Source organism: Panthera tigris, chromosome B4 (genome assembly GCF_018350195.1).
Source record: "Panthera tigris isolate Pti1 chromosome B4, P.tigris_Pti1_mat1.1, whole genome shotgun sequence".
Taxonomy (NCBI): Eukaryota; Metazoa; Chordata; class Mammalia; order Carnivora; family Felidae; genus Panthera; species Panthera tigris.
The window spans coordinates 41,308,483-41,321,780 of NC_056666.1; the positions used below are offsets into that span (position 1 = coordinate 41,308,483).

Below are 13,298 nucleotides of genomic sequence, written 5' to 3' on the forward strand. Positions count from 1 at the left end.
CTCTTCTGAGTGCAGGTTCTCGCCTTCTCCCAAAAGTCACGCAATGGATGCTGAAGCCACTGAGCCCCCGGACGCCCCTGGAACGTTGCTACAATAACGGGGGCAACGTCAGAACATTGCAACACCGGCGGCGGGAGGGAGGTGGTGGGGGCGGCGGCGGGAAGGATTTCCAGACTGGGGGCCGGGCTAACCATGGCCGAGGGCGGGGAGAAGGCGGAGTTCTGCCTCACGGCCCTCTATATAAGAGGGCAGTGGCAGCGGCTGCGCGGTGATACTGACCTTCAGTGTGTCAGTTCCAGCGCCATGGCGCCCTCCAGGAAGTTCTTCGTCGGGGGGAACTGGAAGATGAATGGGCGGAAGAAAAACCTGGGGGAACTCATCACCACTCTGAACGCGGCCAAGGTGCCGGCCGACACCGGTAAGCCCTCGCCCGGTCGGGGTCGGGATCGGGGCCGGGGCCGGGGTGTGGGGAAGGTCGGGCGTGGCAGCGCCCTCTCCCGAGCTCGGTTAGCCGGGTGTCCGCGTGGACCCGGATGCAGGGGTGAGGATAAGGGCTATTGGGGGGTCCGGACTTCGTCCCTGCAGCCGCAATACCGGGGGTGCGTCGGAGGAAGAAAGGTGGGGCCACATTTAATGGTGCCCTCCGACCGCGGGGCGGGAAGGGATTTCTTAGGTCACCGGGAGGAAGATGGCCCCGGGGCGCGGGCTTGGGCTGCACCCAACAGGAGCCGGGGATAGGAGCGGAGCCCCTGCGGACGATCGCAGGAGGCTGGTGACAGCCATAGAGTGTGGGGGAGGAGGCTGAGCCTGCGTGCAGGGTTCCAGCTACCTGCCCCCTCGACCGTCTGCTCCGTGCGCCGCCGCACGTAGCCCACGACTCCTCCCTGCTCCTCGCTGGGAGGGCCGAGTTCCCCAGACTAGCGGCTGCGGCCTGCTGAACTACACGCTCTATCCTTTGCCCTCGGCAGCCTGGATGACTGCTGCCTTCCGACGAAGGGGCTGAGCAGGTGCTAAACAAGATGGGCCATTTGGGAATGAGGAGCTATCCTACACTTTTCTCCAGGCCGGAAACGGGAAAGCACAAGGCCTCTCTATGAGCTAGTCATCTCACTGCCACCCACGGGCAGAGTCTTTACCCTCCCACTCACCTAAATCACAGAACCACGGGCCTCATCAAAACGGGCCCTGGTTTATTCCCCAAAGACCCCAGTGCAAACCCAGGAGTTGGCTGCTTCTGCTTTTGCTAAAAATCCTTGCCTGGGGGTGGTAAGGATGGGCTATTTTAGAAGGGAGGCGTGGTTGGCTCCAAGAGAATGCTGAGTCTAGGAGGTGCCCAGGCCCAGAATAGCCTGGGGAAATCAGAACCACAGCTGTTAAAGAGCAGAGGGCAGGGCAAGGGCCATGGCCTCCCAGGGACACCTGGAAGGCTCAAGGAGTTGGGTACAGGCCCAGCTTGAACTGGCAAGTGGACAAATGTTATCCTGCCGGGATGAAAAGGAGTGGAAAGCAGAACTAAGAAATCAGGTGAGGGGACTCCAAAACCCAAGATGGGAGTCTGGAGAATGGCTTCCTTATGACTTCATCCCCTTGTGCTGTCTTCTCTCCAGAAGTGGTTTGTGCACCCCCCACCACCTACATCGACTTTGCCAGGCAGAAGCTAGATCCCAAGATTGCTGTGGCTGCGCAGAACTGCTACAAAGTGACTAATGGAGCCTTTACTGGGGAGATCAGGTGAGATGCAGGCAGGAGAGGGGTGTGTGGGGGCTCTGCCCTCACTTTCCTCATTGAGGGGAAAGCCAAAGGGTGGGCTCTCTGCTGAAGCATGGCTTTCTGTCTCTTCCTTTAGCCCTGGCATGATCAAAGACTGTGGAGCCACGTGGGTAGTCCTGGGGCACTCGGAGAGAAGGCATGTCTTTGGGGAGTCTGACGAGGTTAGTAATCAGGAGAGGAGGTAGGAGATTCCTTATTCCAAGAGGGGCGTCTTCACCAAATCTGTTACTCAACAGCTGATTGGACAGAAAGTGGCCCACGCCCTGGCAGAGGGACTTGGAGTAATCGCTTGCATCGGGGAGAAGCTAGATGAGAGGGAAGCTGGCATCACTGAGAAGGTCGTTTTCGAGCAAACCAAGGTCATCGCAGGTAACTCAGTAGAAAGGGACCTTTGAGCCTGGACAGGGCTATGGAGGCACAGAAGGTGGGGTGAGATGCCCTGCAGCCTAATTTGATCCCCATCCCATGCTGATACAGGAAAGGAAGGAGGAAGGTTAGAACCCTTGCATCATCCATACCACTTCTGTTCCTGCGTGGATGGTATAGATGCCACTTGGAGTTCCTCCAACAACCACCAGGGGGCATTAGGCCACCATCATTCATCATTCCCTGGGCTGTGGGCTGGATAGCTCCTTCCCGTTCACCCTTCCATCTGTGATCTCTGTCCCACAGATAATGTCAAGGACTGGAGCAAGGTTGTCCTGGCCTATGAGCCTGTATGGGCCATTGGTACTGGCAAGACTGCAACACCCCAACAGGTAACCAAGCCCAGGAATTCTGCCCTTATCTTACCCTGCCTCAGTAGGACTAGACTGCCACAGAGATCACCTGAGCCAACCCCTCATTTTAAAGACAGGAGCCCCCAGCGCATCTGCCTGGCCCAGTCGGTAGTGCGTCTGATTCTCTGATCTCGGGGTCATGAGTTCAAGTCCCACATTGGGTATAGAGATTACTTTAAAAAATAAAATCTCGGGGCGCCTGGGTGGCTCAGTCCGTTGAGCGGCGGACTTCGGCTCAGATCATGATCTCGCGGTCCGTGAGTTTGGGCCCCGCGTCGGGCTCTGTGCTGACAGCTCAGAACCTGGAGCCTGTTTCAGATTCTGTGACTCCCTCTCTCTGACCCTCCCCCGTTCATGCTCTGTCTCTCTCTGTCTCAAAAATAAATAAATGTTTAAAAAAATTAAAAAAAAAATAAATAAAAAAATAAAAAATAAAAACAAATAAAATCTCCCCCAAATAATAATGATAATAATGAAGACCCCCACCCCCACCCCCCACCCCCTGCCAAGCCTAGAGAAGGAGAGTGATTTGTCCAAGGACATCTATTCCAGGGCCTGGGTGGAATTGGAGCTGTGGTATTCTGACCCAGATCTCAGGGTTCTTGTTCCAAAACCACATTGCCTCTCTTCAGTGGGGCCCAGGGTCTTTTAGCCTTTGAGTGAAAGGCAGAAAGAGGCTTACATAGTCTGGGGTCTTGTTTTAGGCCCAGGAAGTACATGAAAAGCTCCGGGGATGGCTTAAGTCCAATGTCTCTGACGCGGTGGCTCAGAGCACCCGTATCATCTATGGAGGTAAGTGGGTTTGGCTCCAGCCTGAGATGGGGGTGGACTCAGCCCTCCTATCCCATCCCTGACAATTCCCTCTCTCTTCTCCGTTCCCAGGTTCTGTGACTGGGGCAACCTGCAAGGAACTGGCAAGCCAGCCTGATGTGGATGGCTTCCTCGTGGGCGGGGCTTCCCTCAAGCCTGAGTTTGTGGATATCATCAATGCCAAACAATAAGCCCATCCGTCTCCCCTCCTCTTCCTGCTAAGCCAGGGACTAGGTAGCTCAGAAGCCCAGTGACTGTGCTCCTATCCCCCCACACACATCCCCACCCCGCACATGCTTCTGATGGTGTCACCTGCCCCCCTCGTGGCCAAACTATACCTCTTCCTTACTGTTTACACCTTACCCTGTAATGGTTGGGACCAGGCCAATCCCTTCTCCACTGACTATAGTGGTTGGAACTAAACAGGTCACCAAGGTGGCTCCTCCTTGGCTGAGAGGTGGAAGGGGTGGAATTTGCTCATGGGTCCCCGCTCGGTCCCCAAGTGAGGGCAGGAGAGAGAAGCCATCCTCCTCTCCCATCTCCCACCATGAGGCCAAGGGCTGAGAGAAAGTCCTGTTCTCCCCTCAGAGGCCAGGGGTGCTGTTCTCTCCCATGGTGCCAACGCCTGTGTGTGTTGTATATGTGAGCAGTCCCACGTGTGGGGGAAATAAACACCTGGCACTAAGCCTTGTGGTGTGTCCTTCTTCACTGTCCTTGCCCACATCCCCTCTTTTTCCTTTCTGAGGCAGCCGTAGGACACTTGTGCACAAAACAAAAAAAAAAAAAACACAAACAGGTTTCTACGACAGCACATCTCTTACTGTTTTTACTTGAAAAAATGTCCTGCATACCAGGCCCAGGCCGCCATAGCCTCGGATAACAGCTCCCTCCCTTCTGCCCCTCAGGAAGGCTCTAGGGCCTTAGGGCTCCCCAGAGCTAGGGTTGGGGGAGGGGCCCAGCCTCACCTCCCCCCACCCCACCTCCTGGCTTTAAGTAGCTGGTCTAGGCCAGCGGTGCCTCCTCCCCACTCCCCAGGGGAGGGATGGCTTTAAGGCCCCAGCACAATCTGTGGTATCCCAGGGGTCACTGGTAGAGCAGGTAGCGCTTCATGGCAGGGGGCAAGGGCAGAGCAGATACCTGGCCAAGCCGGGTATCCCCCAGGGCGTGGCGCACACACAGGCGGCTCAGGTGCAGAAGGGAGTGTGGCTCCGCTGGGAGAGAGAAGGAGGGGAAGGTAAGTAGGGGTGCAGCCACTGGCCCGACCTCCTCAAACTACGGGGTCCTGCCCAAGTTCTCTTCTGCTTTCCTGCCCTGAGTCTTCGTTGAGAGGGAGATCTAAGGCCCCCCGGGGCTGGGAGGCTCTGCAAACTTCACACATCCCGGGCAGCTGGGGGTGAAGCTCTAGCTAAGGCCCTCCAAGCAACAGGCCAAGCAAGTTCTGACAGTGGTGGAGCTCGTCTAGGTTTTGATTCCGTAAAGCCTTGGAGCTGGGGCTGATGAGCCCTCCCTCCTCCACTCTACAACAGCTGGCCATGGGTCATGGGAGGAGCAGTACTCTGCAACTTGCAAGAGAACAGTTCAACCAGCCCCCAGCTCTGGCCCCAACCCTTTCTAGAGGAGGCCCCTCCTCTAAAGTCCCCTCCCAGGGCCCTGCCTCTTTGGGTGTTCTCCTTCCAGGTGCCCAGGGCCCCAAAGGCCCCTTACTGGGGTTTGAGGAGGGAAGTAGCACAGACAGATCAGAACCCAGGGAATCTGGTACACACCCTGGGCGTCTGGCACTGCCAGTTCTCTTCCTACACCTCGCCCAGCACCCATTTAACCCTGTGCACCTCTTGCTCCGGAAGCTGATATCTGCGGTGAATCCCTAATCCCTGGAGCGCCTCCCTCTGTTGTGAGGACTCACCACTTACTAGCAAGTTGCTTTCCCAAGCCTCACTTTCACCTCTATTGCTGCTGGGACAATTAGGTAACATGCGTGAAGACCCTTAGCCATTCCCCACACTGGAGGCAGGTCAGGCTATTCCCTCTGCTCTTGTAAGGTGATGAGCTTCCATCCCAAACCACAGCCACCAGTAACAGAACACTCTCCCCACACCTGCCCCAGGCCTCACCTCTCCTTCCGCCCAGGTAGCTGATGCGGACCTGGCACTGGCCCCAGACAGCGCTTACTGCCGGATAGAGGGTCCTGCCCTTCAGTCCTCGGAAGGCTGGCCCCAGGTAGGTGCCCCCAATAGCGTAGCCCAGAGTTCCCTCCTCCATGTCCAGAACCACCAGCAGCCTCTCCGGCACCTCCAGCTGCTCACCCTGAGGTCTGGCTGGATACTGGGGGGCCCCGAACCCCTTGCTCTGATGGTACAGCTTCCCCCGCCCGATGTCCCAGCCCCACGACTCGCTGTTGCTGCCCAGCAGCGCCGCATAGTGGTCAACCTGCAGCGGGGCGAGGGCCGTGGCCACGCCCACCACGGCGTGGGTACCCCTCTGCTCCCGGGGCCAGCTGATCTCCCAGGCGTGCAGGCCCCTCGAGTAGCCCTTCTTACCCCGGGCCCCATCAGTGCTCTGGGCCACGGGCCGCCGCTCGAAGCATAACCCCCCTTCCTTGACCTCGATGTTCTCCGAGCAGTCCTTGGGGTTCCAGCCGTGGCGCTGTTGGGCTCCCAGATCAGGAGGGGGAGCAGACAGCAGCTCCTCCAAGCCCTCGGGACAGGAGAGGTCAGGGTACAAGGTCTGTGGGGTGGGGGTGCTGCTGCCGCCCCCTGCCAGGGCCGTCTGGCCCATGGAGGTGAGGAGCTTGGAGGACTCCCCGAATCTTGCTGGGGCTCCTCTCTTCTGAAAGTTGATCTCCGGCTCGGGATTGACCTGGAGAGGACTTGGGAGAGAAGAGGGTGTAAAGGGCGGGATTCTGGCGGGGATTCCTCACCCAGGCGTCTCATCTTTTCGTGCATGTTTGCCCACCACCGCTCCACTCCCTCTTCGCCCCCCACCCCCGCCCCAAAGCTCTTAGGCCCATCACCCTGCCCTCGCCCATCTGTCCCGGTCTCCCGAGACTCTCGCGGGTTCACCCCCTTTGGATCTCTCCAGGGGTCGTCCCCTCCGCCCACCCCGTGCCCCGTCACCGCCCCCGCACCTCGCTTGGCTTTCCAGGCCGGGAGTCACAGGCCTTCAGGAGGAACCCCGCCGAAGATAGCCGAACCGCGCAGGGCGCAGACTGCCGGCCGCTTCCGCCTCCAGCACCTCCCTCGGCCTCGCCCCGCCCCCAGGCCCCGCCCCCACGGGGCCCTCCGGGGCGGTTAACCCTCTCGTCGCCGCCCCAGGTCGCGCCCCGCCCCGTGGCCACCCCCCTGCGGGGCTCCTCGCGGGAGGTTTACACTCCAGTAGGGTCGCTGCTGCGGAGGGCACGCCCCGCCCCGAGGACCCGCCCCCCCCAGGACCCATCCCCGGACGGTTACCCTCTAGCGCCCGCCCCGAGGTCCCGCCCCGCGTGGAGACCCTCCTGGGTGGTTAACCCTCCTTGGCAGCCACGGAGTCTGCACCAGGCTGTCGAGGCTCAGAATGAACTCTGACGGGATCACCGCTTTGGGATCCCAGGAAGTGCATTCGCCATCGTCAAGACCTTTGAGCCGCTTGAGCCGCTCAACTCCTGAGCCCCTAGAGATGAGGGGCATGGGGTCAAGGAGGGGCTTTCGTTGTGCTGGCATCTATGTCTATGTCCTTTTGATTCTGGGTCACTGTTTCTGGACCGGTCGCTTTCTGCCCCACTTGTAAGGGAGTCTGTTTTATGCCTGAGGCTTTGAACTGTGTTTTCAGAGGTAGGTGTCCTAGGTCTAGTCTTCATCTTGGATGTCAATCCATTCCTGAGCTGTTGGTCTCAAATGGTGGAATATAGTGCTTAAGACTGGTTGTGAGTGAAGCTATGTCACTCATTAGCTCTAGGACCTTGGGGAGGTTGCCAAACTTATCTAAACCTGTTTTTTCTTATGTAAAATGGGAATAATGATAGTAGTCACCTCATAGGGTCGTTGTGGAGTTGAAATAGTCCAGGTAAAGCACTTAGCACAGAGCCTGGTGTGTATTCATGCAATCACAAAGCATAACTATTATTGTTAACATTTACTGAGTGTCCACTCTATAGACAGGCAATGTAATATAGTGATGACAGATGCCAAATGTGGAGCCAGGCTAACTGGGAGTGAATACCTGAAACCCAGTATGCACATGACCTTGGGCAAATTACTTAACCTCCCCAGTGCCTGTTTCTTCCTCTGTAAGTTGGAGATACTGTTGGTATCTACTGCAAAGGGCATAGTGAGGATTCAGCGAGGTTATATATATGTAAACTCAGAGCAGCTTCTGGTTCAAATTTAATCATTTGTGCTAAGCACTGAAGATGCAGCAGTGAATCCCAAGGAGGTTACAGGGACATTTATAAAACAGTTTATCATGTAGTAGATGAAATTATGGAGATACAAAGAAAGTATTATGGGACTCAAAAGGATGGAACTCCTAACCAAGGATCAAGCAGTTAGGCAAGTGTCCTGGAGGAAGTTAACACTGGGCTGAATCTTAAAGAATGACTAGGAATTGGCTTGAGAGGTGGTTCTGCAGGATGGGGGCTAGGTTTGGGGTGCTGCATGGAGAAGACATTCTCCAGACAGAGGGGTAGCATGAAAACAGCCAGAAGCAGTAGATGGGAAGACTTTGGTGTCCCTGCAACTAGAAAGGAAGCAGGAGAGACAAACCTAGAAAAGTCGGTGCCCGGGGGTAGGGGGGCGGGGGCGCCTGGGTGGCTCAGTCGGTTGAGCGTCAGACTTCGCTCAGGTCACGATCTCGCAGTATGTGAGTTCGAGCCCCGCGTCGGGCTCTGTGCTGACTGCTCAGAGCCTAGAGCCTGTTTCCGATTCTGTGTCTCCCTCTCTCTCGGCCCCTCCCCCGTTCATGCTCTGTCTCTCTCTGTCTCAAAAATAAATAAATGTTAAAAAAAAAAAAAAAGTCAGTGCCGGTTGACAGTGACCTTGTAGATCAAGCTAAAGAAGGCAAACGTTCTCTTGTTGGACAGGCCAGTAATGGGGAGACACATAGGAGGGAAGCAGGAGAGGAACATGGTCAGATACTCGTTTTAGAAAAGCCCTCCTGGGAGTGCCTGGCTCACTCAGTCAGTAGACCATGAGACACTTAATCTTGGGCTCATGAGGTCAAGCTCCACATGGGGTGTAGAGATTATTTAAAAAAAAAAAAAAATCATTAGAAAAACCACCCTGGCATAGCAAATGTAGAGGAGGCTTCAAGGGAAATACGATGAGAAGCGAAGAGACCGGTTACAGCAGCCCAGATGACAAGTGGCAAGAGTCTGAAATAAGGCAGTAGAAATAAGGAAGAAAAGAATTCAACAAACACTGATGAAACTGCAAGATTTGGTGGCTGATAAATGCTGAGGCGAGAGAAAGGGAGGTTTCTAGCCTGGAAGACTGTTGGAAAGTGGTACCGCTAATGCAGAAAGAAAAGCAATTGGAACGGGGCAGGGGGGTGGGGGGAAGATGAATGCACTTTAGGACATGTTTTTGAGGTGCCCGACCTGAGCCACAACCAGATAGAACCATTCAGAACGCATGTGAAAACTGCAGGTCTGAAGGGTAGTAAGAGGCCTGGGCTGGAGATATAAATTTGGGAGGTGACGCAGCCTTCAGCCAGAGGCTGAACTGTGGAGAATCAGTGCGGGGACCCAGAGACAGTGTGTAGAGAGAGAAGAGGGTTAAGGAGGACACAGTGAGCAGAAAATGCAAGCTTGATCACTCACAAGAAATTTTTGGTCATTAGCAACTTTGGTGAGAGAGCACATGTGGGAGGTGGGAGTCTAGGTTGAAGAGGCTGACTTGGCATTTTCTGTAGGTCAGGTGCTGTTGTGCTACAAGCTTCACATTTTGGGGGGATAGAGAGTTGGGAGAGATAGGGTGAAATCATGTCTCGTAGTCAAAATTACCCTTGAAAATCCCTTACCTACCCCATCTATTAGATACAGCGTATGTTAGTTTTGTGTAAAACACAGTATGTGGCAGTATTCTACAATGACGTATTAATAAAATTGTATAATTTTAATTGAAGACAAAGAAGAAAACATATTAAAAGGAAAGATGTGATCCTGAATACCTGTCATCCACCTAACCTAGATAATCTTGCCAGTGTGATGACAAAAATAATGACATCATGACCATGGATAGTGGCCTATGATAAAATGTTAGTGCAGGAGCTGTGTGATAACTGCGTGGTTGAAGGCTTAGGGGACAAAGAGCAAGCCTCGGTCATGATGAGTCTAGTTCAGGTTCAGAAGTGCACCTGCTCAGCTGCTCGTTGTTTAATATTCACCAGTTGTTACCCCAGAATCTTGAACTGCTCAAACATTTGGGGTGTGTATGTGTGTGTGTGTGTGTGTGTGTGTGTGTGTGTGTGTGTGTTTTAACGAGAGAGCACAAGTGGGGGAGAGGGACAGAAGGAGAGAGAAAAATCTCAAGCAGGCTCCACACTCAGCACCAAGCCCGAGGTGGGGCTCAACCCACAGCCCTGGGATCATGACCTGAGCCAAAATCAAGACTGGGTCGCTCAACCAAGTGAGCCACCCAGGCCCCCCTCAAATGTATTGATAATAGCTCAAATATTACATAATGCTACATTTTATCTTTTTACTGAAATGTAGCATATGTAATCTTTAAAAAATTTTTTAACGTTTATTCATTTTTTTAAATATGAAATTTATTGTCAAATTGGTTTCCATACAACACCCAGTGCTCATCCCAAAAGGTGCCCTCCTCTATACCCATCACCCACCCTTCCCTCCCTCCCACCCCCCCATCAACCCTCAGTTTGTTCTCAGTTTTTAAGAGTCTCTTATTCTTTGGCTCTCTCCCTCTCTAACCTCTTTTTTTTTTTCCTTCCCCTCCCCCATGGACTTCTGTTAAGTTTCTCAGGATTCACATAAGAGTGAAAACATATGGTATCTGTCTTTCTCTGTATGACTTATTTCACTTAGCACAACACTCTCCAGTTCCAACCACGTTGCTACAAAAGGCCATATTTCATTCTTTCTCATCACCATGTAGTATTCCATTGTGTATATAAACCACAATTTCTTTATCCATTCGTCAGTTGATGGACATTTAGGCACTTTCCATAATTTGGCTATTGTTGAAAGTGCTGCTATAAACATTGGGGTACAAGTGCCCCTATGCATCAGCACTCCTGTATCCCTTGGGTAAAGTTTATTCATTTTTAAGAGACAGAGAGAGATGAGTGCAAGCAGGGGTGGGGCAGAGAGAGAGGGAGACACAGAATGCGAAGCAGGTGCCAGGCTCTGAGCTGTCAGCACAGAGCCTGATGCAGGGGCTCGAACTCACGAACCATGAGATCATGACCTGAGCTTAACTGACTGAGCCATCCAGACGCCCAGATATGTAATCTTAAATTCAATGAATTTTTATGTATGCTGAATGACTGTCATCAAAAAGATCAAGAACATTTCTAGCATCCCAGAAGGCTCCTTCTTGCCTTTTCCTTGACACTGCACCTGTAAAGGTAACTCTTATTTGACCTCTATCAGTATAGATTTGTTTTGCCTGTTCAATTTCATATGATACCATATATTATATATATGGTATAGTCTATTCTTTTGTGTCTGACTTATTTTTCTCAGCATGATGACTGAGTCATCTACCTTGTTGCATGAAATGGTAACTCATTATTTTCATTGTTATACATTAATCCATCCTATGGACATACCACAATTTATTCTACCTTTGATGGCCATTTGTTTCCAGTTGTTAGCTATTATAAAGCTACTATGTACAGTATTGTATAAGTTTTTAGTGGACCTAGGCACTCACTTTTGTTGGGCGCATACTTACACGCAGAATTGCTGAGTTATAAGGAATATAATGTTAATCACATGTGATTTTCCAGTTTCCCTCCATAGAGATTTTATTCAGAAATTAAATCAGTCAGGTATTTCAGCATTTTTGCAGCAACTTCAATCTACTTATGATTTGATCTGGTCATCCCTTCCTGTTCATCATATTTTTGTCTTCTGGGATGATTTTATCAGTTCCTCAAGCTTTTTCTTAGCGTTTCTCAGTGGCTCTCAAGAAGTTCTTCACCGATGACTGGGTGGCTCAGTTGGTTAAGCATCTGACTCCTGATTTCAGCTCAGATCATGATCTCTTGTCTCGGTTTGTGAGTGCAAGCCCCATGTCTGGTTCTAGCGTGGAGCCTCCTTGGGGTTCTTTCCTCTCTCTCTGCCCCTCCCCTGTGCTCTCTGTTTGTCTCTCTCTCAAAATAAACTTCAAAAAAATTTTTTAATAAAAAAAGTTCTTAAATTTCTTTAAAATTTTTTTTTCTTAATGTTTATTCATTTTTTGAGAGAGAGACAGAGTGCAGGTGGGGGAGCAGCAGAGAGAGAGGGAGACACAGAATCCAAAGCAGGGTCCAGGCTCTGAGCTGTCAGCACAGAGCCTGATGCAGGGCTTGAACCCATGAACTGAGAGATCATGACCTGAGCCAAAGTTCACCACTCAACCGGCTGAGCCACCCTGGCACCCCTTCAATTTCTTTCACAAAGCCAACATGACCCACTTGTTAGGCCATTTTAACAATGTGTTTCACTTTTTTTTTTAAGTTCATTTATTTTGAGAGACAGAGAGAGCAAGCAGGGGAAAGGCAGAGAGGGAGGGAGAGAGAATCCCAAGCAGGCTCCACACTGTCAGCATGGAGTCCAATGCAGGGCTAGAACCCATGACCATGAGATCATGACCTGAGCCGAAATCAAGAGTCATATGCTTAACCAGTTGAGCCACCCAGGTGCCCCTTTTAAAATTTTAAATGTTTATTTTGAGAGAGAGAGAGAGAGAGAGAGAGAGAATGAATCCCAAGCAGGTTCCATGATCAGTTTACAGCTCGATGTGGGGCTTGGTCCACAACCGTGCAATCACGACCTGAATGGAAATCAAGAGTCAGACACTTAACCGACTGAGTCACCCAGGCACTCCAGTGTGTTTCACTTCCCTGTCAATAGAAAACCCTTAAAATCCTAAACACATTCTTCCCAACATGCATGGCCTGTTTTAAGCTTGATTATTGCCATGACTGTTCAATAGAAGTGTTGTAACCGGCAAGACTGAAGAATGTCCAACTCTTCCAACCTTACCACATTTAGATTAGGGTCAGCATTCATGGCTCTGAGAGTCAGAGTCCGGAATCTCAGCCTCGTGGATGTGACTGAAAAATCATGCTTAGGTCAGCAAACTGATGGACAGCGGTGATGTTGGGAAAGGTAGTCTTCGATGACTCTAGGAGCACGTTCATAAAGAGTGTGGTACTTCAGATGATATGCCAAGGCCTTCCTCTATGAGGTCTTACTTGTAGAATGTAGAACTGTAAATCCCAGCTGTGGAAAGTGCTGCGGTCACCTAGCAGTTTGCATGTGATTGCTGGAGTACAAGCTTATTGTTTGGTTTTGCTTTGTGTTTTAGGGCACCGGATCTGTATCCCTGTAGAACACGTCTGGTTTTATTAAAGAAAGGGCTACACTGCCACCATGACAGAGGAGGAGAATGGTGGTCACAAGGCCATTAATGATTTTCAATCCAGGGCCTTGTGTTTCTAGTTTGGAAATATAAAGGCAGTTGGGCATTCCCCCCCACCCCCAAGATACCAACCTCATTATATTCTAAAAGATAGCCATTTGGCCAGCAATTGTTTTTAGTAGCTCTGGGTGGCTTTTACTCTGTTCTCCACAGACACAGCCTCACTAACCGGTTGCTGGTTTTAAAAGATGAAGTGGTTTCTGAACGTTAGGCCATCCTTGCCTGGTTTTGAAATCCTTCCATCTGAAGCTCTCTTCTTCTCTGGCAGGACGTTGAACTAGGCCTCGAGACCAAGAGCCCCCGCCCCCCCCCCCCC

The 13,298-nt window shown here is 52.0% G+C and overlaps 2 protein-coding genes across 2 annotated transcripts; one reads left to right on the forward strand and one right to left on the reverse strand.

Annotated features, from left to right (window-relative positions):
- The first annotated feature begins 177 nt into the window (after nt 1–177).
- Nucleotides 178–4,044, forward strand: TPI1 (triosephosphate isomerase 1). The gene is made up of 7 exons (XM_042991682.1): nt 178–418; nt 1,608–1,731; nt 1,847–1,931; nt 2,007–2,139; nt 2,443–2,528; nt 3,254–3,341; nt 3,432–4,044. The coding sequence occupies exons 1-7, from the start codon at nt 193–195 to the stop codon at nt 3,548–3,550; spliced, it is 861 nt and encodes a 286-aa protein (XP_042847616.1). The 5' UTR covers nt 178–192; the 3' UTR covers nt 3,551–4,044.
- A 112-nt stretch (nt 4,045–4,156) lies between these two features.
- SPSB2 (splA/ryanodine receptor domain and SOCS box containing 2) lies at nt 4,157–6,588 on the reverse strand. The gene is made up of 3 exons (XM_042991683.1): nt 6,484–6,588; nt 5,471–6,225; nt 4,157–4,570 (listed from the first exon to the last, which is right to left on the reverse strand). The coding sequence occupies exons 2-3, from the start codon at nt 6,132–6,134 to the stop codon at nt 4,443–4,445; spliced, it is 792 nt and encodes a 263-aa protein (XP_042847617.1). The 5' UTR covers nt 6,135–6,225; nt 6,484–6,588; the 3' UTR covers nt 4,157–4,442.
- Nucleotides 6,589–13,298: the final 6,710 nt, after the last annotated feature.